The following is a 26,488-nucleotide window of genomic DNA, read 5'->3' as shown; positions in this document are numbered from 1 at the left end:
ATCCTTATTAAGAAGATTGATTGAATATGCCTACGGGGCCCTTCCTTTAGGATAAAGGACACAGTTTCTCTCGGCAATTGCAAGGAGATTTAAGTGAACCAACAATTAACAAATCTGGCAAATTTCCTGCCAATTATCATGGACAGAAAATATGAAGTTTCTGTAAACAATATCAAATTCTGAACTTGTTGAGGACCAAAATGCCCTTTACAAAAATACACAAATAACTCTGAAAAATTTAACTCAATATACATGAAAGCATTTAGGTTAATTACACTCACACTCCTGAGGTTTGCTCTATTAACAATCAGCTTAAAGTTAGTTCTTTTTTTAACAATAACACCCCTCAAAATTAGATAAAGTTGACAAATACATCCAAGACACATCTGACACATAACGAATTGACCTTTCTACCCTTTTTCCTTTACAAATTATTTTATTGGACTAAATTAGCCCTCACATCATTTCCCCCTCTCTACCCACAGCCACCCTTATTCTCTTCTTCTCTATCTCCACTGCATCAGCCGCCGCCGCCGCTGCCACCACCATCAGTCCATTGCCACAAAATATATATACCACACACACACATATATATTTCACAAATAAAACCACCGGAAACCTCTACCCACCCCCCTTCTTCCACATAGCCACAAACCATTCCAAATTCCATCACAAAATTCCACGAACCCTATGGTTCGAAATCGACCAAAAAACAATTGGTCGTTGCTCAATCAATCAGAGTCGATGGGTCATGTCAAATGCATATTATTGCCCCTCGTTGATGTCGGAATCTTGTCACCGTCGTGCCATTGCCGTTGCTAGTCGCCGAACAGGACCTTCGTCAACGTCGGAATTGCATCACCGCCGCCATCGTTGCTGCAAAATGCTTTTGGGTTTATATATGTAGTGGTTATATATACCACATAGAAGGCAAAATGGATTTGATTTGCCTTTTTTTCAGGAGAAGGAAAAAAAAAACTACAAATGGGTTTGGGTGTCGGTATCTATATAGTTATATATATAAATAGAAAGCAAAAATGAGTTTGATTTTCCTTTTAAAAAAAATTGCAAAATGGGTTTTGGTTTCTCTCTCTCTATAAAGAAAGAAACATATTTACAGTTATATATACAGTTATATATACCAAATACATAGTAGAAAGCAATGTAGATTTGATTTGCCTTTTCAAAATATATATATATATATATAGGTTAATTTGGACTTGAGATAGGTGGGGGTGGCTGGGTGGTGACTGTGGGTTTTGATTTGGAATTTGGACTTGAGATAGGTGGGGTTTGGACCTGCTGGTTACTGAGTGGTGACTGGTGGATGCACTGCCATTTTTTTTGATGGGTTTGTAACTGAGTAGTGAGAAAAGAGCCTCTGTTTGGAAAGCTTTTTGAGAAATTTTTATAATGATAATGGGTATTTAAGTAATTTAGTTTGTTAGATATTATATATTAAAAATTAATTAAATAACAAGTGGGCAATCTAGACATTTCATACTACTTTTAAAGGTAAAAGCTGACAAGGGGTGTCAATGTTAAAAAATAGCCCAAGTTTAATCTGACCGTCAAAAGAGCAAACCTCAGGGGTGTGAGTGTAATGAATCCAAGCATTTATATACAAGACTTTTTCGTGACGTAATTGTTGCCACCTGATATTGATTACAAGATCCATACAAACACTTTATTTTTCAAATTTGATTAATTCCATTTCTTGGCCTTGAATATATACATAGAAAGACGAAATAAGAACATCAACAGCTCAGGAGAATCTCGCTGTGTGATTGGCCATCTTCCATCCTTATCCATGACTTGAGACAGAAGGGTTGCTGAGAAATCTCCAAAATTCTAGCTCCTCTAGGCCAATTTCCATACCCTCCATAACCAGTATGCCTTGCAAAGCAAAGCCACAGGTTCTTGTAGGGGCAGCACCAGTCCAATCCATGGTTGTGACCTACAAACACTGCCTGCCACCGCAAAAATGAATACAACTAAGTAGGACCCCATTTTCAGCAATCAAAGCAAAACCATGAGATCTCAATCATATGTCAATAACCCTAATCACGTAACATCGGATTAGCCATGTAGGCCATACTTGGAAAATTAAGTGCCACACCATCATTATTATTGAATCAGGAAACTCTCTCTTAAACAATTTTCTTTTCCAAACACTTTCTGGTCATTTGACATCAGTGCATTTTAGTCATTCTTGGGTCTCAAGTTCATAATTTTCCGGCATGTGCTAGAAAGTGTCCAAAGTTAACCTACTAGGGAAGCCAGAATGGGTACATTGGCATGGAATTGATAATCATGACCCAGAATAATGATAAGAAACATGATACAATTGAACAGTTTGGAAATGATTGTAGAATGTGAAAAAATTTGTTCCAAGAATAGCTAATTAGAAAGGAAAAACCTGCACAGATTCCACAGACCTAGTAGACCAGGTGGTATCCAGATAGTTTCTCAACCATAAATCAGGGACTCAAGTCACTTGTTTCCTATATATGTGTGCGTGTGCGTGTGTGTGTGTGTATGCATATATTCAATATAACTGCAACCTGCTCATTTGATGGACATATGAATACAGATCTTGTGCATGTATTTATGTGTGATTTCAACGTGGTCCTTACCTTCACAGAAGGCCTTTCTTCAAGAAGTCTCATGATGCCCATTTCTGCTTCTTGAGCAGCAACTTTCTCCTTGTTAATTGAACCTATGCAACTCGAAAACATCAGAAACGTTGGGGCCACTCGCTTATAGGCTTTACTTGGAATATGCCAGAAGATTATCTCAGGCACCCTACAAAAAAAAAAGAAAAATTATTCCATTTGGTTTCTTATAGGACAGGGAAAATAAAAGTCAGAATCTTTAACTTTCAATTGTTCAAATTACGTAAAACAAATTTTGAATCTGGAAATTCTATTCAACAAGCTTGTTACAACTTACAAGTATTTGATACTAGACAGTCTAGACCTGTTGCCTCAGTCCAAGTCTTTTTATTTCCCTTGAACAGGGAAAATAAAATTCAGAATCTTTAACTTTCAATTGTTCAAATTACGTAAAACAAATTTGGAATCTGGAAATTCTATTCAACAAGCTTGTTACAACTTACAAGTATTTGATACTAGAGAGTCTAGACTTGTTGCCTCAGTCCAAGTCTTTTTATTCCCTTGAACCAAACAAAAGAAAATCTAAGATTCTATTTATTTTTTCCTCCCTCTTCTTGGAAGCCAATAGCATAATGAAAATCAATTAGACTTAAAATTGTAATACTTCATTCTTTTTATATTAGTAAGATGCAATCATCAGAGAAACAACAAGACATATTAAGAGGGATTGAGTACTAATATTTTCTACCTTGAATCGGGGTTGATTTCTTGGGATTTTTGTTGGAACCATTCCGCTTGGGCGCTTGAAATCACTTCGGGGTATGAACCTCCTCCAGAATCTAGAAAGTACATGAATGCCACAGGAGATTCCGGATTGTCTGATGAGGAAAGTTGGACAACATAGTTGGAAATACTTGGCCAAAGCTCCTTGGGGCCATTTTTTGAGTATGATAATATGTTATGCTCAATCTCATTTTTCATTAGCCTTAAACGTGGTGTGCCTCTGAATCTACAATCCTGCTCACCTGACATTGAAAATTTAGCTAAAGTTAATAATTCTAAAGCCTACTTTTTGGTCTTAATGTTTGTAAATAATGAGAAATTTTGTGTTTGTAGGGGAATCTTAATGTTGCAAGGCTTGCAATGTGTTGACATGATTTCTTCTTTTCAAACATTTAAGACCAACACGCAAAATGTTTGACAATGGACTAAGGTCGTGGTATGAGAGCTGTTGCCTAGAACGTGTCAGTGAGGCAGGCTTGGTAGCCCAGGGGTGGTCAGTCCATGCACTTGTAAGTGTTGTCTTTGTGTCACTCTTATTTTCTCCCATATGGTAGGCAAGATTTTAAATTTCAGTAATGGCCATTATAATGATATCATTCCCACTAGCATGTGCAGGATGTAATGGACGTTACATAATGGACATGACTATCAGAGCCATTAATTTTATTTCGTCACAAAACTACTACAAAATATAATGATTTGCTTGCTTAAACTCCAAACTCCCATAATAAATATTAATTAAATTTTGAATTATAAGTGCGATTAAACACGAGTAATGAATTATATGTTAAATTTAAAATCGCTGTCAGTAATATTTTCCTACTAACTTTCACCTTTCACTACATGTATGAGAATAAACACACTTAAACATGCAAAATTATAAAAGTTAAAGCTTGTTTAAGAAACATCATCATCTCTCCATCATATAAGTACAAATGACCGGGGTTTAGAACCACGGAGATTGAGATTAAGGAAAGTCAGAAATGAATTTACTGAGAAGTTTTTGCAGCCCAGTTTCAAACAAGTAAAGGTAAGAAAATACTACGAACAAGTTTGACAATACTCTAGAAAAGAGGGCGACATAACATCATTTGATACTGGATTTTTTTTTTTTTTTTTTTATGTACAAAACTGACCTCTCTTTTCAACTACTAGAGAATGGATGTCTATGTTGACATTTGAAAATGTATTAGATCCATAAATTCAGAAATTGTTGTAAATTCAATATTAAATTAAGTCATTGGTATCAACTTCTGTCCCAGACAATATAGACTAGCATCAAAGATCCAGTCATTTCAAACAATGAAATATAAATTGTTCCAGAGCCAAGGGGAAATAAAAGTTATTATCATGCAAAACACCAAGTTTAAGAAATGGAATGCGAGAACCGTTACTATTAGGCATAAACACCTGTTGCCAGCTTTGTCATTGAAGTTTCAATCTTTAGACTCACCTGAGTATGAGGAATTTGTGGCAGGGCAATAAAGTTGAGGAATTCCAGTAGCCGAAAACCACTCCATTGGCCACTCGAATGGTGCATCATCATGGTTTCCAAATACACTAACCCATGGTATGCCCCTGGCTCTTGTTGGTGAGATTGCCTGATCCCAGTACAAGCTAGCATTTGCAATTGGTATGTTATTGGCCGTGATGACATCCCCAAGATAAATAACAAAATCTGCCATGCAATTGCATTTAGTTACAGAATTTAAGCAGCAGCTACAGGACTTATTTTTTATCCATTATATAGAAATGTAAATTCCATTCATAGTTACATTTATATTTCCCAAGTAAAAGTCATTTGAGTGTTCATGCCAATTTGTCAAGCTATACAGGCTAGAAGAGGTTGCAAGCCTGTTTACTGCCCAAAAAATGAACTGGGCATGTGAAATTAGATTGAAATCCAGTTTCAAATTGACTGATATAGGTGAGATTTAGCTCAGGAGAATATGCCCCAAGTGTAGTGGAAGTTTGAAGAATGAAATAGTCTTTGTGATAATCCTTTTGGGAGATTGTGGCTTGAAGTCATACAAAACTCTTCACCCTACCTAGTAGGTAAACATGTTGGCAGAATCTATAAGTATTTAATATATTATGCATCTTTGACAATAAAAAATATTCTGTAAAATAATGCATATGGTAATGACAACTTTCTAGGCCGGCCTAGGAAACTTGATTGAGTGGATCTCCCAGCCCCCTTTTGGAGTCATATAACATTAATTTGTCTTTGCCAAGGTGGTTAAGCAAGTTACTAGTTTGGGAAGCAATGATAGGATCTGCTATGAAAATTGGAAATGAAAAGAACAAATTAACCAGAGAAAACATGAAATACCAGAAGATGAAAGAATGGCTAAAAGAATATGCAGGGAAATATCGAATAGAAAGTTTTATAGGTGATTTAAAAACTTCAAACAAGTTCTATTGAAAAACCATGACAACTTAATAAATATACAAAGAAGCAAATTGAAGTTAACACTACTTCAACATTCAACAATGCGAGTTCCTATGCAACCAAGACATGTTTATGTGGACATGGGCATTCACTTGGGGCACCAAACCCCAATAAACAGTATAGATAAGAGCACCACTTACAAAGGAGTTACTGCACTACCACCCAAGTTCTTTTATTGTTTCAATTTCCATAGTAGGTTTAGTCCTATATAGCTATAAAAGTTTCCATTTCCATTTAAATGTACTTACATAGTATACTAGTATTAGCCTAGTAGCTAGTCAGCTGCTTCTTTGCAAATCAATAATAATCGTTATTACTTGCATCTACCAAACTTCCATAATTGTATTGTCTTGTTCTCATAACTAATTAATGGAGTATATTTTGGATGGTGCGTAGAGCATTTCATTCCAGGTATTGCTCTTACATCTGTCTGCTGAATTTCCATACTGACACTATTTACAGTGAAGTCCTCTTGGTTGAGACAAGTCACCTGAACCCACTAGAGACCGATCTTTGGTTTGGACTAAGAATTGAATCTTTTGAACTCACGCCCGCACACAGATCTCCAAGGTCATACAAAGATAATTCAATTAATTCTTAATTTATTATGATGCAGTCATGTGGCCTGGCTGTTTGGCCAATGTGGGCTGCACCTTCTAACATTCTAAAGTAAATGATTTTTTCATTATTTATTTATTTATTTTATAATTTGGCAAGAAACACACTCACATACCCACTTTGCCTCTATGGGAACCCTCGATCTCCTACTTTAGAAGGTGGGGAAGTACTAGACTACAACCTTTGGTTCTAAAGTAAATGATTTACCACTAAAGAATCAAAATTGAAGCTATTGGAAAATAAAGTTCAGGACATTGAAAGGGACTGATTAAAAGGAGAAGTTTGTTTTTTTTTTTTTTTTACAAGATTATTGATGAAAACTAAATTGTTGCAAAAACAAAATATTTGATGCAAATAAAAGTTATAAAAAAAATCTGAAGTAACATATTACAATCAAGAGTTTGTCATCTGTCTTCTATAACACATGTTCTTTAATTACCGGGAAAAAAATCACTTCCACATTGCCTGAAAAATTCTTTTCCTAAAACTTCAGTAATTAGACTAGATATTTTTGGGATAATCCACCTAAAACAATGGTCAACACACGAACATTTTTATTTATTTATTTATTTTTCCGGTGCGTTCTGGCATTGACCTCCGAAAGTATCAATCTGGCTTTCACGGCCCAAAATATCAGCTAGTGCACCACTAAAAATATTGATTTACCTTCCACTTCCTAAAATTTCAGTTATTGCATATAGTAAAACATTGGTCTAGTTTCGTTTTGCACCACTAAAAATATCGATTTACCTTCCACTTCCTAAAATTTCAGTCATTGCATAACATTGGTCTAGTTGCATACGGTAAAAATATTAGGTTGGTTACATGAATTTTGTTTATTTTTATCCCCTTATCCCTCTAACTTTAGTTAAGAATAATAATAATAATAATAATAAATAAAATTAACAAGAACATAAAAACACTTTAGTAATATACACAATTAGGACCCATAGCCTTTAAAATTTATAGGACCTAGATGTTGCAAATGCTTATTCCACTACCCCCAAGTATGACATGTATTGTTTGGTTAGTTTTCTGTTTTGTTTCTGAGAATAAAGATCAAAAAGCAATACCGTGTGAGAAATGTGCTTCAAGAAATGAAAACGTACCAAACAATGCTTAGCAAGCGATTTGACATCAAAACTTGAGTTCAATGGAATTGATAAGCTCACCTGGGTTTTCTTTATCGAGAACAGTTGTCATGACCTTCAAAGAATTCACGTCTTGCTGTGGACCCCACTTTGTCCACGCATCCTCTCCAAAGTGCAAGTCGGCGAATAAAGCAATTTTGAACGGTGCACCTGGCTGTAATCGAAGGAAGTTCTCCGGCGATTTTCGTAGAACGGTTCGGACTTGATGGTGGTTCTCTTGATGGTCTGATCGGACAGTGGAAACGAGGTGAAAGACCAGAGACAGAGTAGTGAATAACGAGATTACCAGATGATTAACAGACCTTGCCATTATCGTGACAAGTGAGAACCGTTACCAGGATTAATGGTTTAACGTAACGACACGGTTGTGTGTATACAGAGACTTCTTGTTGATTTGGGCTACTAAAAGGGAAGGTGAAGTGAGACAAAATGACAGAACTGTCCCTGACAATAGTGGACTTTCATTAGTGTCCCGCCCTTTTAGGATATTTCTATAATTCTATTTTATTTCCCAAATTCTACCAAGTTGATAAGGTTATATTACACTTGAGTCGTCCTATAACTAATGGATTAGTGTGAGTTTTGGAATATTCTACTAATTTAACGTGAGAAGTGATTGGAAACTGAATGATTATCCCCAAATTGTTATCGAATCTCACGTGGTTAAGTTACGTTAAGTTCATTAAGACATATTTAAAATGTAAGGATTTTACATTTTCTCTTGCTTAACCTGACTTGAATGGATCCTCCACCAATTATTGTTCGTCTTTTACCTCATTGGTGTTCGATTACTGATTTCGAATGAAAAATAAATAATGAAGTGCAAAAAATATAAAGGAAATTTGAAAAAAATCCTAAAACTTATCATGGTGGTTTCCTCAAGCACTGTAATTGATCAAAAAACATAAATATCAAATCAGCAAAGAGAATATTTAATATAAGTAATATATATATACACACACACACACATATAGATATAGGTATGATTGTATCAATATTTAGTTGAGAATGAATTTGTATTCTTACCAGCAAATCGGAACTTTTAGATACAACCAACGAGAACGTCTTCAATGTTGTAACCTCGGGCTTTGTATCGATTTATTTAATTTTTTATTTGTTTTGATTTATCGATTTCGTTCATGAGTTCTAATTTGGCGTCTGTAGATTTGTTGTGAACGAAATTTTTGAGTTTGATACAATTTCAAAATTTTCTCAAATATTATCAAACCTTTTTTGAAAAAATAAAAATTTAAGAACTCTTCATCAAATTCCCAAAGGGCGTAAGTAGAGCATCACTTTTTAGGACTGGGCACATGATCTAATTTAGCATCAGTCTCTTGTTTGAATCTGATTTATGCAATTTGTGAGGCTGAAGATTAAACCCACCAAATTACTCAGTTTCCAAGTCACGTGAAGTGAGAAAAAATGTTGAATAGCCACCTTTAAAAGACGTTAAATGAATTTGACATGATTTAGCCGTGAAAGCTCGGAATAATTATTAAGGTTTTCTATCATTATTCATTTAACATTTAACACTTTTTGCCAATTATTTATTTATTATTATTTAGTATTATTATTATTATTATTTTTGTCAAAGTAGGTTATTCTCGTTGACAAGTATTTTTAAATTGCTTTTCTTTTATTTCAAAAATTATAATTAAAAAAATGGTGTGTCCTTAATCACTTTTACTGTCTTTGCTAGCCACTAGATCCCATAGGTGATGAACACGCACCGATCTCCATATAAATATATATTTTTTTAGTATTATTCCCTACTAATTTGATTTTTTTTAGAATTATATACTTATAAAATCTTACTATTGTCCCCACTAAAATTACTAAAAAAAAAATTACACTAGTAATGCAATACAATGATTATGGTCATTTTACTACAATTATTTTTAAGTTTGCTTAAAATCATACTCTTTAATTAATTAATAATATTAAAAATGATAAATTAATAGGTATTAGATTTATGGTCGACGAAGTAATATTTGCTAGGTGCTAGGTTTTTTTTTTTTTTAAATTAATCTTGAATAAATAAATATATTTACAATATTATCCTTAGTAAAACCGAACACTCAATCCCTCATTTCGAAAGAAGAAATCAAACCATCTAAATTACATCCATTGGTTAGGTGCTACAAATTTCACACTCAAGTGAGTAGCCCTAATAAAAGGTATTTGAATTGCTGGTCATTATTTTTATCTAATTAATTAAGTTTGATATTCACATTGACATTTTTGAAGCAGAATTATTACTTCGGACAAAATAAGAGTATTAATTCTACTGAGTATTAAAAAAAAAAAAAAGGAAGTAGAATTAATACTTGAGAAAAAAAAGTATCAGAGGAATATTATAGGCATCTACTAGACTACTAGTGCCAATGGCAAAATTTTGCATTATGCAATTATGAACTTATACCGCATTATATTCGTCAATCATAACTTAATACTTAAATAAAAATTTAAATAAAATTTACAATTTTACACATTCATTCACGTGTTGAATTGTAATTAGTAGGGACAAAAATTTCCCCCAATGAGAAGGTGGGAATTCCCTAAAACCATGTTCCCAGATCAAACTTTTCTGCATGTGCACCTAACATTGCAAAGAGAATAATATATACGATAAACTAAACTGGCAAGTCCTTATTAGTGCTTTTATTTATGGTTCTATTGCATTTTTTTGGGGGGGGGGGGTAAGGTACATAAACTGTTTAAAGAAGCCCCCTTATTCAAGATAGTAATACATAAGCACAATGCCACTGTTCCTCTAATTTATAACCTAAGCGAAATTAACTGGGTACTTGGGTTGCTTATTTGGAAGAAAAAGTCCCCAATGCTTCTCAAATTCTGGGCTCTTTCGACTCTCATCAAACATAGCAAACACGTAAGTCTCTATAGGACCAGGCTTTTTAGGAGTGCCTCCCTTGACATGCTGAATCAAATTGTTGTTATAAGTCCTTGCATTATCAATCGTGGTCGCATCGCCACCGGCTGAAGGCCAACCACTCTCCGAGACCACAATTCTCAGGGAAGCGCCGCCGGCCTTCTCAAGTGCAAAATAAACAGCATCCAAGAGGGCATCAAAAAGATTAGGGTACCCTCCAGAAGGTGCTTTAAAAAGAGCATAATCGAGGGGAACGTCCCTGGGGTTGCCTATGTGAGCAAAATATGGGTACAAGTTAACAAGTAACGGGGCATTATTGTTCGCTAGGAACCCAATGATGGGATCAATAAATGATCGAACATCAGGCTTAAAAATTGTTTTGGATGGAGGGTACGAGTCTTGAATGAGAGTAGTGTCAATGGCAGTGGAAACTGGGATTTGGGTTCCTATTGCATTGCGCACATTTTTCATAGCTGGGAGCACAAACTGACGATTTGGTGGATCGACTTCATTTCCTACCGCGATGTACTTGAATTTGACGGTAGGATAGCTTTTTACATTCCTTTGGACCCATGAATCGGCATTGGCTTGGCTTGCAGCAAGATTTTTAAGCTCAGTGTTTGGGACACCTAAAATGACCTCAATGTTGGAGCCTCCCAGTGCTTGAAGAGCAGCTTGGTCCGGATCATAGAGTCGCATTCTTCGGATGTTGTTCTGCTTGTAAAGTGCCACAACTTCTGGTTTGGGTGGTAGTCCATCACCTTGCATTCCATAACAAACTCCTATTTGGGCATCTGCATTGGATTCAGCTCATTAAACATCAACTTAACACTTCGTGAATTTGAATTTTTTTCACACATATATATATTGCTGATTTTTCGATTTTGAGAAATTTTCCAACAAAAAAGAACATGATGTTAAATAGAGTGGTGCAATTAAACAATTAGAACATGCTTTAAACACAGAGTTGCAAGTGTTTTGTTGCAGGTATCTTTGAAATCTATATTAGCACGAGAATATTAAAATCTGTATCTAAATCTAGAATGGTCAAGTTGGTGTGATGGAAGGGTATAAAACATGCAATTCAAGTCCGACCCATGCCACCCAAACTTTTACATAAACTTTCCTACCTAAGCCCAACTGATACTCAAATTCTTAAGTCGGGTGGAAATTTTATTGTACAAAACTAAAATAAAAAATAAAAAATAAATCGTATTTATAAGACTATAGAAGACTACTTAATACTGATATTTTTTTAACTTAGTTTTCAGAAAACTATTAACTACCAAATATATTTTTGTACTATTTTCTGATTCTCAATTCTGTCTGTATAGAAAACTATTCTATGAAAACTAAACTAAACAGACCCGAAAGGCCATCTAGTGTTCGTTAAATATATATATATATATATATATATATATGCTCCTACAAATTTGGCATTAAAGCAAAGCCACTGAAATGGTGTCAAGAGTACTAAACTCAGAGCAATGATACCACAAAAATGGTGAAAGGGAGAGAGTGAGAGAGACCTGCAGATTTCAAGCTAACCACTAGCAGAGCAACCACAAGGACTAAGCCAATAACAGAATGGTTCTTAGTAGCCATGGAGAAGAAGCTGTGATAGTTTGGAGATATAGTTTACACTCGATGCGTATAGATATATATATATATATAGATAGAGAGAGAGAGAGAGAGAGAGAGAGATTGTGTGTGTATGTGGAAATTAAGGATAGGAGTTGCAGTAGAGAAGTAAATGATGGGGACTCCCACAAGTCTACTGCCGGGTCAATCCATGAATCCATCATCCATGGAAATTAAGCAATCGACAAGAAGCACCCACCTAGCTATATCATTCCACCACGCCTATGACTATGAGCTTATTGCTGGACTCACTGATTTCCTTTGAAAAGTCTTGGTTTTAATTTCCATGTCTTCGTAGAAATGTTTACTAATACATTATATCCAATCTCATCAACCTTTCATACATATTATATACACAGCTGGAGTCAGGATCATGTGGTTGGGGGCCAAACTTTGAAGCAGCCATAAGATTAATTCAACCCCTCCCCCAAAAAAAAAAAAAAAAAAAAAAACTATTCATTATATTCATATAAATATATATTTAGCCAAATTTTTGCCAATTTATTAAAAAAGAAAAGAAAAAAAGAAAGCAATTTAAAGAAGGTTTTTATTTTTTTTAATCAAACTTCCCTGACACAAATAAGATTTAAGTCCAAATTTACAGAAGTTTCAAGTAAACAATTAAACTTTAATTTATAAATAAATACGAATTTAATGTAATAATAATACAAATTAATAATCTAGCAAAAACTGAAACACATAATGGGTAATACATATTAAACTATCAATCTTTCATTATTTTCAATTATCAAATAATAGTACAATTGTATAAAGAGAATAATTCAAAAATGATGCCTCTAATTCAGAGGTCCTTTACACCAACCTTCGTCAAATATGAGCAAGACTCCGATTGATCCAATTACCAGTCTCTTACTTGGAGCTACATAATAAGTATGAATTACAACATTAAAAAATTAAATGTTGAAAATTTTAAAAAATACATATATTATATGTATAAAAAAATATAATTATATACTCTCTCCGTCCAAAATAGCACAGTTTCCAAAGCAAACAATTATTTTGGAACCGATTGAGTAATTTATATGGTATTTCAAAATTTGACCTATTCATTACTCACTTTTGAGTTTAAGTGAGAGATTTTTTTAATTTTACAAGTCGGAACCGAATCTCTGAATCAATTAATAAAATTTGGGGTAAAGTATACATTGACAAAATGAGATTTTTGTTTAATTGATTGATAATATTATATACTTTAAATTATATATATATATTCCTAATCCACTGATTTAGAAATAATGTACAGAAGGGTATTTGAAAGAAAGAAAAAAAAAAAGTTTTTAATATTGACAGAAACTTCAAACTGAAAAGCAAAACAAAAGATAAAAGTAGAAAGAAAGGGAACTTACATATTTACATCCGTTTTGCCTTATTATAAAAAAATAAAGTTAAAATTCTTATTTAGGCATCAGTTTGAAACAACTAACCTATCACTGTCCGACAATGAATATATACAACAAATATACGAAGCTCGAGTATATTATATATATACACCACACACAATCTTATTATATTGCAAATGAATTTGAGCCTAAATTGGTTAAAGGCCATTAGAGAGAGAAGAATTTTGGGGTGGCCAAGTATAGAACGTCATATACAATTTTTCTTTTTTCCCTATACTAATTTTTTTTTTTCCTATACTTAAAAAAAAAAATTCAAAACCTGAATACACACATATAATACACACGGTTGTATATTAGTATGTGTTTATTTTTGTGAATTCACGTGTACAAATTTCCGAAAAAAAAAGTTTTATTTATGCGTACACATAAGTCAAGTTGTTTTATTGCTTTCACCCTCACAAAATTGGGTATGTCTTATAAACATTTGTTTCTGATTTTCTGTTAAAATGTTCATAAAATCTATCTTTAATCATATGACTTTATTATTTAAAATTGGGATGAGATTTTCTCCTTTATTTTTCTGTACTAAACTAAATCTAGTGTACAACTTATCAAAAAAAAAAAAAAATCTAGTGTACGCACGCTTCGCAGCCGTGTACAAGTCACCATTTTAAAAGGCAATTTGCACAGGACACTGGAGACTTCAAGAGCATTCAAGTCACCATGTGCTATACTGCTTCTTTGATTTTAATGTGTCGAGCCATAAAAAGCCAACCTAATTCATTGTCATGGCATTAACTGATTTACTAGTCAATTGGACACCAAGTTGGTTCACTTGGCTAGGTGACAACCACAATTCACGCCGTGGCTCTGAAAAGTGAAGGGGATGCGCATAATCGGGTGTTGATTATCATCACAAAAGTCTTCAACATCATTGTCATATCATATGTCTACCATCCCTGTATAGGATGTGGAAATTATACCAACTCTTACTGATGGAATTCTCTCTCAATTTTCTATTTAATTTCTTGGGTTTCAATTTCTTAGTTATATTTACAAAAATAAAAATATAAAATATAAAATATAAAATATAAAAGAATCGTTATATTTGATTAGAAAATTTCTTGTAGGAACCATTTCGACTCTGACCAATTGTATTCGTGTGTAACAAGTGTTTAAGTAGGACTTCCTCTAGATTTTTTTGGTAGAGCCTTGTGAGAATGAAAATTTAGAGTGTCCCAAATTTTGTAAGTAGAAAACATATATATCATATATTGTACATTTATTTTTATACCATTGACCAGTCTTGAAGGAGTTTTTCTGAGATTGGAATAAAGGTGCAATGAATCTGATTCAATATTCAAAACATATACATATACTGTACATTTATTTTTATATGCTTGAATAATTGCATCAGATGTCTACAAGTTAGATAAGAATCACATCAATAATATTAATAGTATTTTGTACAATGGGGTCGTACGTCGATAATGTTAACGGAACATAGTACACACTAGTCTAATAAACGAGAAAGACCACCATGTTGTAAAGAAGCCAATAGTGTTTGGAATAAATAAGTATAGTTTTTATATCTTACATGCTGTTGACTGACTTTGGCTACCTCAATTCAATAAATTGTGTTAGGGCTGATTCATCGCTTGAAATGGTGTGTCTGGTTACATCTGCCTTTTTCCAACAGGGGTATGGACGTCATACAAACCAGGATTTTAATCCATCCCAAGGTAGGCAAGAAAATTCTAATCAAAATCTTGAATGGATTAGTGTCCATATAACTTGTTTGTTAATATATGGGATTATCCATAAATCAAGCTTTGTTGACATAAAAATGGGCTTCGAGGGCATTTGCAAGAAGGTTGTGCTTATTGTCGGGAACAGTTCTTTAGGTTACGCACATTCACATTTCACAAATTGTTCACCACAGATTCAAATTCTTCGAGTTCGATTCTCTACTGTAAACTTGTAATCTCCCTCCTCCTATGGTAGTGTTGTACACTTTTCAACACATTACATTTGATTTTCAACATGTTACATCTATTTTTCAACACATTATATCTACTTAAAAAAAAGTAAATGTAAAAGTGTTAAAAATAAGTATAATAGTGTTGAAAATCACTCCAACACCAAAATTTATTGAATCTTGGCACCGAACCCTTCACCTCCCATTTGAGGGAGGAGAAATTATACTGTTAATGACGGATTGATTACAGTTTTGTTGTTCTCAACTCTAAAGCGTTGTTCACCGATCCATTGCATATGCATGTCAGCTTTTGCTTGCTGCCACCACCCTCTTCAATGCTTCAGTTTCTTGGCTGTCTTTTTGGAGGGACGTTGGTGCTTTTATCGCTGCTGTCGTTGTTTATGACTCTTTAGGACCATTGTTTGGTGCTGTGGTCAACTTTTTTTTATTGCAGTTGTACGTTTATGTAAATTACAATTCGGCATCCATTGTCTGGTACATATAGGATGGAAGCGGACCTTGTAAATCAAGGCATGAGTGCATCTTCAAACAAGGTGCATTTTCAAGCTTTTACCTTGGATTTCAAGTTTGCTGAGTTCATGCCTAAGGTTCCAGAAATTGGAAGTAGTCTGAATTCAGCAATAAATTTGAAACATACAGCCAAATTTAGAAGAATTTAAATTTATAGTATCAAAAAAATGCCCTTTTCACATTGCTATTTTTTCGGTGAAATTCAGCCAATTCACTCATTTTCAAATCTACCAAAATAAACGACTTGAGATGAACTAGTAGGAAGTCATCATAGTAGATCTTCGCAAAAATTGCACTGTTGCGTATACAATCCTTTATTTTCAGGCTTCGCCACTACAAATTAAAATTACTGTACAGAGCCACCATTTTCAATATAACAAAAGAGTGCAGAGTTGAAATCATACAAAATGTATGTGTGACATCCCAAACATAATTGAGCACAATGACAGGGAAAAGAAGAACACAGCCCTCGGAACTCTTTAGCTAGAACTTCGAAATTTCTCCGACAAAAAATTATCCTCACCACTAAATGGGTGGATATTGGTTCAGCTCAAATTAAGTTATTTGATCTTCTTGATTATCCTGTCAAAACTGCCCATAACTGCAGATATCCGTGTTTCCTACAAAAATACGAGTCCAGTATGTGTAGGGTTAAGTTTCTCTATTGCAAATAACTAAATCAAATAATACAATCCTTATCTGGTGAGGTAGTACCGCATATTCATGAACAAAGTAGAAGATTGTTTTTTTGAAGTTACGGCCTCATTTATACCAACCAGCAAGTAACCACCTTAGTAGAAAACAGAAGCAGCAGCCAATGGCCTGTGGCAAATAAATGGATTCATATATTAAATGATCACAAGCAGATACCTGAGCACATATCATGAACCAGCTTATGCAAGACAACTTGCAGGATGAATCCGAACTCATAAAAATGCATAGGATGGCAACATGTCACATGCGCAACCAACAAAGCATGGCTTGAGTTGGCCCTTATTTCTCCTTTGGAAGGGTACTTATTCGTTTTTAAAATCTACTATTTCATTAATTACATTTAGGTAAACTAGTACTCGTCATGCTTTGAGTGCTTCGAAGAGGAAAACAGCCGCTGATCCAAAGTTGAGTTTCCAAAGTGAAAATCCTTGAAAAACCTTACATTTTATAAATAATTAAAAACTACAACACAAGTTGCTCCGGTAGAGATACCCTATATGATATAAATTCCATCAAGCAGTTCCTCAGATAAATTTCATGAATGTCTACTCTTTTCATTAATTACATTTAAAAAACAATATATTCCTTAATGTCTAAGGTCTTATGCTGAGCTGGCAATATGTAGGGTTATGCTAGGTGAAGAGAGGAAGTGATTCGTTCTTCCCCATATTGCCCCTCAAAGTTCCTGAATTAACAACATGCCACTTTGCTTTTTATTGCGCAAGGGGGGGGGGGGGGGGGGGGGGGGGGGGGGGGAGTGGTCCTGGAAAGTCATTTTGCTATTTTCCTTGTGCTCTTGCCCTTTCCTTTTGTACATATTGTATTTTCTTATAATATTGTTCTCATATACTTCCAAAATTGAAATGGAGAGAAGCCTTCTTACTTTTTTACCCATTCTTGCCTTCATATTTTTAACAGATTACCAAGATGTCACTCCTATATTTGATTAAAAAAATAATAACAAAAATATGTTATCAGTCACTGTTATTCGACTCGCGCCAACATTTTTTAGTGGTAACTTTTGAAAGAACATTGAGAAGAAATTTATGATAGTCATGTCCTACCATGTAATTTGACAAACTATATGATTAATGGAACAACAAATATAAGATTATAGTGGGGGGAGAACAACCATGATTTCTTGGACGGCCGGTAAAGACTTGGGGTAACTGTCACTTTCATGGTGTTTCACCACCTACAATGCAGCTAGTGGCGACCAATAACATCTACTTACATCACCAATGACCACCTAGTTTTACTTAATTTCAATTTTGACAAGTTGGCGTTTTACACCATTTCAATGCATTTTTTGGTTTCTATTGAAGATCATCTAAAATTATGGTGGATCGGGAGTGTTAATGACTTAAAACAGTGGAATTTAGGTGATCAGTCAATTGGCATTAGGAATGCTGATTTTCATCTTGATCGAATACTTGTACTTCCTATCTTCATTGAAGCAGCTATTTCATCACTAGAAGCCCTAATGAAGGTGTTGACGCACCAATAATGAATTACCACCAATATCAATGAAAATGGCAAGACCTAGACATAGACATTTCATCATTATATATATATATATATATATATATATATGTTATGTATGTATGTATGTAAGTATATGATGCTGACATCAAGCCCTCCACCTGCCATAGGCAGGGAGGACCAACTAGTCAGTTAATTTTTAAAAAAAGAATCATAAATCAAGTTGGTATCAGATCGGTCAGGTCTGAGAGCCTAATGGTATGTGTTCACAATCAAGTTTTAGATAGATCGGATCATTCCCTAGATAGGTCAACCTAAATCCTTTTATTATAGGAGAATAGAAAGAGAGGGAAAAAAAAAAAAAAAGAAGATTAGATGGACCTTGCCACGTCCAAAGAGTAAGCACAAAGTAAAAATCATTTGCTAGGCAATATTCATTGACAATTGGGTTGGAACCATCCTTGCAAACCGTGTTCGATGCAATAACTAAAAAGATACTTATGCGGCCTTGAGTACTTAGATTCAAATATTAATTCATGTAACCAAGGTGCAGCTTGAAGATCAAAAGGAAAACAACATGATTCAGTTACCTGGAAAACAAGTAATAGGATGCAAAGTGACTTTTCTGACATCCTGCCAAATCGTCTTAAGAATAAGTTCACAAGTGTCCCATCATTTGTCCCGGTTAGAAGTCCTGTCTGAGGGTCAAACCTGAAATTCAAAGATTTTCACATAATTCACACAGATTCCACAAGCCACCAGTGAGAACCCTTGGAAACCTACCTTGGCAGCCGGTGCCGTGGACAAGGTATGTAGCCAGAAAGCTGACAGAAAGTAAAACAAATTAGAATCTTCAAAATTCTTGCACTTCTAGAAAATTGGAGTTTAGATATATAGATAGAGAAATACTCGACCAAACCTGAGGGAGTGATAAGAGGAAGTTCAAAACTTGAGGAGTAAAGAATATCAAGAGTGTTTCACTGTGACAAGATTTAGTAAGAATAAATGCATTACTATAATTATTAAGTAATAGACAAGAAATTCAAATTGTTATATGCATCAATCTAGAAAGAAAGACACGTGATGTTCTTAGAAGCTAAATCCATGTAATTGGGACTTCAGGCTTTGTAAAGTTTGTAATTCATCAAAGGCAACATGGGGTGTGTGAGTGTGTGCTTACCTACCAATAGAAAAAGGAGGGGAGGAGGGGGGTGAATTTGGTGGCGGGGCTAAGAACTAGTGTATTTTATTTATTTATGGGTTAATTTAATCAAAGATATATGAGAAGCTTTAATGTACTTTTGGGACTTTTTTAAGAACTTGTTAAAGGATGCTTGCGAGGGAACATCTAATTTCTGTACCCTGTGATGCACAACAGGATGATGTTTTTACACATCAATTTTGTTAGTTGAAAGACCAGAGGGAGTGAAGACGTATGGTAGAATAGAATAATTTAAAACCGATTAAGATGGTTAGGACATGTGCAAAAATGATCACTAAATGTGTCAGTTAGAAAGAGTGACATGGTCCACATTGAGGGTATGATAGGAGAAGGAGAAGGAGAAAGGCAAAGCTAACGTGGGTAGAGCTAATAAGAAGGATATGATAACAAATGGTTTGCTTCAGACTTTGACCTTAAGGCGGAATGAAAAAATAGGATTCATATAGCCAAAGGCTTTGTTAAGTTGAGTTGCTTTTTGTTAGGGCGGGGATGGTTGATCATTTATAAAAAAGAACTCGTTTCAGTTTGTTTTTACATCATCTGTAAATATCTTTTACTTCATTAAATTATTGTAGGTTCTTATATTGTGAAACATCAAGTTGATAATAATCATGTTGGTTGCTCTGCAAGCAACACATTTATGTTTAGTTACCAAGTTGCAACTGAAGGATATGCAATAACAAGGTTTTCCATAAAGTTAAAAGGAAGGGCAGTTAAGTTCAGTTTGGTTGATATGTATCATGGGCAGGAATGGGCATTTCATTCCCATTGCCTTGATTCCTATATTTGGTGCATGCTATTGATGAAAGGGTCGTAGTATTACTCTCATTCCCATTTCCATGGGAGCATATAACAAACTTGAGGGGAGTATTCGTTCAGTCAACACAATATTTTTTGACAAAACATTAACACTGCATAAAAATAATGGTGGGTAAACATTTTTTTAAAAATAATATCAATTATATTAAATCTTTTTTTATGTTGCACCAAATTTTAATTTTAGGTTAGTTTTACAAGTTTGACTCACAAATTGATTTTTCACTCCCTCATTTAATATGACTGAACAAACACTAAAATGGAATGAAATGTCTACTCTAATACTCCTGATCATATCCAAACACTGCAATGGGAATATTTGATTCCCTAGTATGTGGTGATGATTATGGGACCCTGATTCCAAATTGCCTAACACACCCTTACGATACGTACCTAAAGTGGCCCAGAATGCCAACTACAGCCATAGTCATTCCAGCAAAGTATGTGTAGGTGTCACCAACAAAAACTGAAGAAGGATACCTGGAATATGCAGAACAGAAAGTGTCTAGGATTACACGTTAATGCAATAAGAGCATTTGCTAAACTGCAAAATATAAAAATGACGGTATTATTACCAGTTGTGAGAAAGTAAAGCCAAGGAAGTGGCAAGTAATGGTTGAACAAGGTAAATAGAGAATGCATGGGCCTGTTTATACTCAGGGTCTGTAGACACTCCAATTTGCATGACATTATGTATCAGAATCTGTAAATCACTATTATGTATTAGATTTCATAAAAAGTCAGATCTCCAATATTTGTACAAGATTTGATGCTTACAGCAGATGCAATAACAACTGTCTGCCCAACTTCAAGGCCATTTAGACCAGCATGGATATTGATGGAGTTGGTGCAAAATACAGCCAAAAGCCCCATATATAATTTATATATCCAACCTGCCCACATAACAAATGATAGAAGAATTAAGAGATCAACCAATATTTAACTGGAGCAACTATATATCATATTGGCAGAAGTTAGTCCAGCTACCTAAAAGAGTGAGTAGATTCATTTTTTAAAGGTTAATAAAGCTATCACCATTCATCAATAAGAATATCAATGCTAATAATTCTGATGCTCTTTGTATCTTAAACATCATTACATTACAGCGGTGTCAAGAATATTGTCCACATTAAAAACATTACCTAAATCCAAAACCTCTAGCCCAACATATGGAATGAGAGGTTTGGGTACAATAATAGTTGTATGCCCAGCATATGCCATCAACAAGGGAAGAGCAGCAATTGAAGGCAATAACAATTTCCTGATGGTCAAAATTAAGTTAAAACAATAAGAATTATCGCATTAACTATAGTTAAGCAGCAGCAAAACAAAGCTTTTGAGATAAATAGGCTTTTGAAAGGGAATACAAAATGGTATGAAAATACTCACACTCTCCATGGGACATCAAGTACATCATCTACAAATCCAAGCAAAATCATGAAGCAGATGGATGCTAATGCAGCATTGTACTCAACAAGCCACTGCAAAAATTAAACAATCAGCATTTCAATCTACCACTGGTTAGAGTAAAACAGTTTTGGAATTCCCCACCGAATATTGAAAAGCAACAGTGTCTCGTGCAGTTAAAAGCAAAGAAAAAAGAAGATAAAGAGCAACGAAAGGAGGAAAACATGAAGATAAATTGAGAAGCTACAATAAGAAAAAGAATCTTCCTCCAAAGAGGCCGTAAGCTAGAAACTTTTATAAGATAATATACTTACATTTGAATCTGATGTGAAATTAAAATACTGAAATAAGATTGCCAAAACCAAGAAAACAATGCCAACAACAATACCCAATGATTCAGGCCTGCAAAATATAAATTAGAATCAGTAAGCAAAGTATGATAAAAGAAGTTAAATGAATAAAAAGATACCATCTATATAGGTCAATGATGTAACCACCAAATAGGATCTTTATTGCCTTTGGAATTGAGAATTTTTTTATAACAAAATTTTATTATGGAAAAGTAAGCTAATAGCAAGCACTCGCAAGTGTTCAAAATTTCAACGCACTATGTAACATCAGTTGGCACATATAGCAAAATTAACCCACAAACACAACTAAAAAGGTATAAACTACTCAAAAATTGTGTTAAAATTTATCAGTTCATTTTTCTAGTCCATACGGACCACACTGATTTAGTCTGTTTCTCGAGAAATCACTCTTAAATTCTGTCGTATATGTCAGCGCCAAAACAATATAAGCAGACTGTAGGAAATACTGATGCCTTTTTAGTGATAATGCATTAGACACAGTTTAATATTTAGATTTGGCAAAGTAATTTAATATTAATGGGACTACATACTAATTAATATTAAAAAATTGCCTCTGATTTTTTCTTTCACTGAGAATAAAACTTAAAAAAAAAAAAAAAAAAAATTGAATCACATTTTTACTGATTTTCTCAGACGAATTTGTAAGCAAAGATTTCATTATCAATTAAATATTACTTAATGTCTCTAAAATAATACTTTCACCATAATCCAAAATTTGTAAATTTCATCAGAATCTTCAACATGTAAACACTCTACTCACACTCAGGAGCAACTTAATAGTGTTTATATCTACCCAAAACAACACAAAAAACTTTATATTGTGTCTCAAATTTTTTTAGGAGATGACAATTATTTTAAACAAGCATCCAATTTTTTTCAACATAGTTGCATTGGAGCATCAAAACAAAAGTGTAGTAAAGCGAAAGCATAGACAACTTTTGAAAGTTGCTCATATCATATTCCATCTCAAGCTGGTTAAACCCATCATTTTGGGGAGACTGTGTTTTGCCCAGTGTGCACGAGGCTCCCGCCATTGCAAGGTCTACGGAGGGTCAGATGTATGCAACCTTATCTCCCCATGCGAAGAGGTTGTTTCCTTGCTTCAAACCCGTTACCACCAGGTCACAATGGAGCAACCTTACCGTTGCATCAAGGCTGCAATGTGTTTTAAGTGATGCTTAATTAATCAAATTCACCTAAATATGATTATTTGCACATTTTTGTTGTATGTGTTATGCTTCTATTGGATAGTACACTCATCATGATGTATATGAACCTCATGCAATGTCATGCGTGTGAAGATCTTTCCTAATATCATCAACTAGTGGGCATGCTGATGTATCTTACAGATACATGTCCAAATATTGTTTATTCTGTCCAAAAATCAAGAAAGTTTATGACTGCAGTCCGTAAACTTCTTCTGCAGTGTTACACTCTCAATATGCTCCAGGACAAAGCAGCTTGCTCTCATCTACCAGTCCACTTCAGCTCCAAGCATTCTGCATCTTAGATTTTGGCGACTAATCCTATCACTTGATTTTTTTTTTTTTGGGTATGTATCCTATGATCCTATCACTTGATGTTCTTCCATTGTTTATTGCACATTTCTTGGACACATTCCAATTTTCTGGAAATCTAAGAAAGAGATAATAGTTTCTCGCTCCTTTGCAAGAGGCAATATATAGGCCCATGCTTTCTATGGCTTCCAAAATCACCTGGTAAATCCATCTTTTAAAAGATTTTGAGTGTCACTCTTTCCAACCGGCTACACTTTACTATCTTGAGTCCTGCACTTCACGAATGGATTAAACACATCCAATTTGATTTCCATCTTATTCAGAAGAAAACACAAGCTGGGCCAAAACCTCTTATGTTCATACGAGTCAACAAAATTGGCCTCCATGTTGAAATTTATGAAATTATGCACTAAGGGGTCTATTAGCTAACAAAATTGGCCTCCATGTTGACTAAGGGACAATGCAAAATATCAAAAATAGAAAGTTCGCACTTTGAATGAACAAATTGAACACGGACTGTCTATCAAAGGCTCACCAGACTTATGAATTTCAACAATGAATTGAAGATATAACATGTGCCAAATTTATGCCTCTATGAACATGGATAAAAATCAACAACACTAAAAAGCTCATACTTCAATCTAACTGGTTATTGAACTCTGCAAAGCTAATTTGACGGTTTCAGACATGAATAATTTGTAAACGTCGATAAAATATTTTTCGTTTAGGGCGTCCCAGTTCACAATACTGAATATATGAAGAATCAAAGCATATAAAATTGCAAAAAAGGATATAAAGCATGCCCAATTCATAACTTCTAACAATAACATTCATTTAAACAAATTCACATATTGAGTGAACAATTGATATACAAATCAACAATCTAACACCTGCCCAGTTCATTAACATCGGTAACAATATCTTTAAAAATGAAAGCTAAAAAAGACTCACACTTTGATTGAACCTTGAGGTGTACCCTTCTTGTTTATGTCATAACCAAATAAATTACGCCTCGAAACGTATTTAGAAGCCACAGGGATCATAGTTAGGGTTAGGAAGAAGCCCGCGCAGCTCAAGATGGCGTTAATCAGTATCGATCTCTTGAGGTCTGCCTCGATTTTGTAGTGAGATAAAATGAGGTAGAAGTATGGGACGAAGAAGATGAGAGAGAATTTCAAGATCTGTCCTGCTTTGGATGGAGCGATCGGAGGGTCCGTTGAGTTTGCAGTGGTTTGTTGGGGCTTTGTTTGAGTTTCTGTTAACGAGGGTTTTGTGGAGGCGTCTGATAAAGCTCTCTTGCGAGCTGTCATGGCGGAGTCTTCTCTCTCTAAAACTCACTTACTCCGTCTCTCTATCTATCTCTCTCTCCCTCTTCTCTCTTTCTGGTTTGTGCTTGAATAACCTAGAGATGTGGGAAGCCAATCATATGTCTACACGTCATAGAAAGCTTGTCATGACGTGGGTCCCGAATTGACGTGGCAACTCTATATTGGTATGGCATCTAGCTGATGACAATTAGTGGGACAGACTTGGTTCAAATTTTTTTTTGCAATGTCTTGTGTTTTATATCATTAAAATAAAAATAAAAATATTTTTGAATTTAAAATTTCACAGAACTACTAATAAGAGAAAGACGGGATATTTTCTATCATTTAGATAATAAATATATAAAATCATGTTAGAGTTTAGTTCCAATTCAAACTGTTCTTCACACCTTAATCTGAGTAAATCTGAGTTGAATTTTTCATCCCAAGTTTAGTTCTAAGAAAAGTTGACTTAAATTTGGTTTCGACTGCATAATTGTATTCTTAATCCAGATGAAGATTAGATTCATTTTGAATCTCATAAACATAACCAAGAGGATATACCATATTAAAATAAATAAATAAATTGTTGTATGAATAAAAGAATAATTCTAGACATTTAGAAACTTTTTCGAAATACAGTAACAAATTTAAGATTGTTTATAAGTAATATTCATGATAGCACTCTTGTGATAAGATATATGAGTTTTGTGTATTGAGATTTTAAAATTTGAAAAAGAAATGAATATTGCAATACCTTACACATAAAATTAAAATTTTCTAATAAATTATTCTACTATAAAAAAGAGAGTTCGTATCTCTTGACACTTGTTATATTTTTATTTAAAATTTATGATAGGCTTTATGTCACTGTGCTTAGAATTAGAATCAAATTAAATTGAGAACTAAATTTCTAAAAGGTAAAGAAAATGAGAGGACTGAAAAAAATGGAAAATTCATTTTGTTTTAAGGAAAGAAAAATTTAGAATACTAGTTTAATTCAATAATTTTAAAAAAATCTGTGCATTTTTAAGAGATTTTTAATCATACATTTTATTTGATTCCTTTTTGTCATACTCATTTTGGATTCCATCCATGTCAAACAAAATAAAAGCCCATTTCAAATCCCAAGTGAGTGCCCCCCTCTCTCTCTCTCTCTCCAACTGCTAACTTGCATGTATGGGTTTTGTTTTAATTTTTGAAAATGACGGTGGCGGCGGCGGCATTGGCGGAGGGATGGCGGCGGCTGTGGGCGGCGGAGGGGACGGTAGAAAGAAGAGAGAGGAGAGTTTTTATTTTTTTTGGGTTTTCGGTTCGGATTGAGCCCAAACCCAAGCCCAAGCCCAAGCCCAAGCCCAACCCAAACATGTCTGAGGTATAAGCCCGCCCAAATTGCAGCCCTATCTAAATCCCATAAAATCTCATTATTTACAAAATGGTATAAAATACCTCCAAACCTTCATTATTATTATTTTTTTAAAAATTAAAAGCAATTATAACACACACCCTGCAGACCAAGGTTTGAACCCCTAACCTCCCTTTTAGGAGGGAAGGGGTGATACCGCTGGGTCATTTGGTCCTTGGTCATTATTATTATTTTTTTCTCAGGTAATCATTAGATAATTTTTTTGT

General features: G+C 34.3%; 3 protein-coding genes across 3 annotated transcripts; all 3 read right to left on the bottom strand.

Moving 5' to 3' along the window:
* Positions 1 to 1,601: 1,601 nt before the first annotated feature.
* LOC132313567 (probable inactive purple acid phosphatase 16) lies at positions 1,602 to 8,009 on the bottom strand. Its single transcript, XM_059812391.1, has 5 exons — positions 7,641 to 8,009; positions 4,852 to 5,076; positions 3,364 to 3,640; positions 2,637 to 2,805; positions 1,602 to 1,970 (listed from the first exon to the last, which is right to left on the bottom strand). Exons 1-5 carry the CDS (start codon positions 7,927 to 7,929, stop codon positions 1,758 to 1,760), a joined length of 1,173 nt encoding a protein of 390 aa, XP_059668374.1. The 5' UTR covers positions 7,930 to 8,009; the 3' UTR covers positions 1,602 to 1,757.
* A 2,307-nt stretch (positions 8,010 to 10,316) lies between these two features.
* LOC132313568 (glucan endo-1,3-beta-glucosidase, basic isoform-like) lies at positions 10,317 to 12,230 on the bottom strand. Its single transcript, XM_059812392.1, has 2 exons — positions 12,042 to 12,230; positions 10,317 to 11,306 (listed from the first exon to the last, which is right to left on the bottom strand). The coding sequence occupies exons 1-2, from the start codon at positions 12,115 to 12,117 to the stop codon at positions 10,408 to 10,410; spliced, it is 975 nt and encodes a 324-aa protein (XP_059668375.1). The 5' UTR covers positions 12,118 to 12,230; the 3' UTR covers positions 10,317 to 10,407.
* Positions 12,231 to 16,278: 4,048 nt separating this feature from the next.
* Positions 16,279 to 24,938, bottom strand: LOC132313564 (uncharacterized). Its single transcript, XM_059812389.1, has 12 exons — positions 24,504 to 24,938; positions 21,979 to 22,066; positions 21,647 to 21,738; positions 21,400 to 21,518; positions 21,035 to 21,150; positions 20,833 to 20,960; positions 20,651 to 20,737; positions 19,139 to 19,199; positions 19,003 to 19,043; positions 18,810 to 18,930; positions 16,738 to 16,845; positions 16,279 to 16,643 (listed from the first exon to the last, which is right to left on the bottom strand). Exons 1-11 carry the CDS (start codon positions 24,860 to 24,862, stop codon positions 16,786 to 16,788), a joined length of 1,272 nt encoding a protein of 423 aa, XP_059668372.1. The 5' UTR covers positions 24,863 to 24,938; the 3' UTR covers positions 16,279 to 16,643; positions 16,738 to 16,785.
* Positions 24,939 to 26,488: the final 1,550 nt, after the last annotated feature.

This window comes from Cornus florida, unplaced genomic scaffold (genome assembly GCF_030987335.1).
Source record: "Cornus florida cultivar Cherokee Brave unplaced genomic scaffold, ASM3098733v1 CherokeeBrave_3.0.0_Hap2_Chr06, whole genome shotgun sequence".
In the NCBI taxonomy this organism is placed as follows: domain Eukaryota; kingdom Viridiplantae; phylum Streptophyta; class Magnoliopsida; order Cornales; family Cornaceae; genus Cornus; species Cornus florida.
Note: the sequence above shows the minus strand (reverse complement) of the source record. Positions and strands in the feature narration are given on the sequence as shown.

What these genes read in the sequence shown, in the direction of transcription:
- LOC132313568 (XM_059812392.1), bottom strand. Translation starts at nt 12,117, where the DNA reads ATGGCTACTAAGAACCATTCTGTTATTGGCTTAGTCCTTGTGGTTGCT. An exon ending in GGTTAGCTTGAAATCTGCAG is followed by an intron (nt 11,307 to 12,041) that starts GTCTCTCTCACT and finishes AATCCAATGCAG; the next exon opens with ATGCCCAAATAGGAGTTTGT.
- LOC132313567 (XM_059812391.1), bottom strand. Translation starts at nt 7,929, where the DNA reads ATGGCAAGGTCTGTTAATCATCTGGTAATCTCGTTATTCACTACTCTG. An exon ending in TCTCGATAAAGAAAACCCAG is followed by an intron (nt 5,077 to 7,640) that starts GTGAGCTTATCA and finishes ATTGCATGGCAG; the next exon opens with ATTTTGTTATTTATCTTGGG. An exon ending in CACAAATTCCTCATACTCAG is followed by an intron (nt 3,641 to 4,851) that starts GTGAGTCTAAAG and finishes TTTCAATGTCAG; the next exon opens with GTGAGCAGGATTGTAGATTC.
- LOC132313564 (XM_059812389.1), bottom strand. Translation starts at nt 24,862, where the DNA reads ATGACAGCTCGCAAGAGAGCTTTATCAGACGCCTCCACAAAACCCTCG. An exon ending in CCTCAAGGTTCAATCAAAGT is followed by an intron (nt 22,067 to 24,503) that starts GTGAGTCTTTTT and finishes TATATTTTGCAG; the next exon opens with GCCTGAATCATTGGGTATTG. An exon ending in GCTTTACTTTCTCACAACTG is followed by an intron (nt 20,738 to 20,832) that starts GTAATAATACCG and finishes TGCATATTCCAG; the next exon opens with GTATCCTTCTTCAGTTTTTG.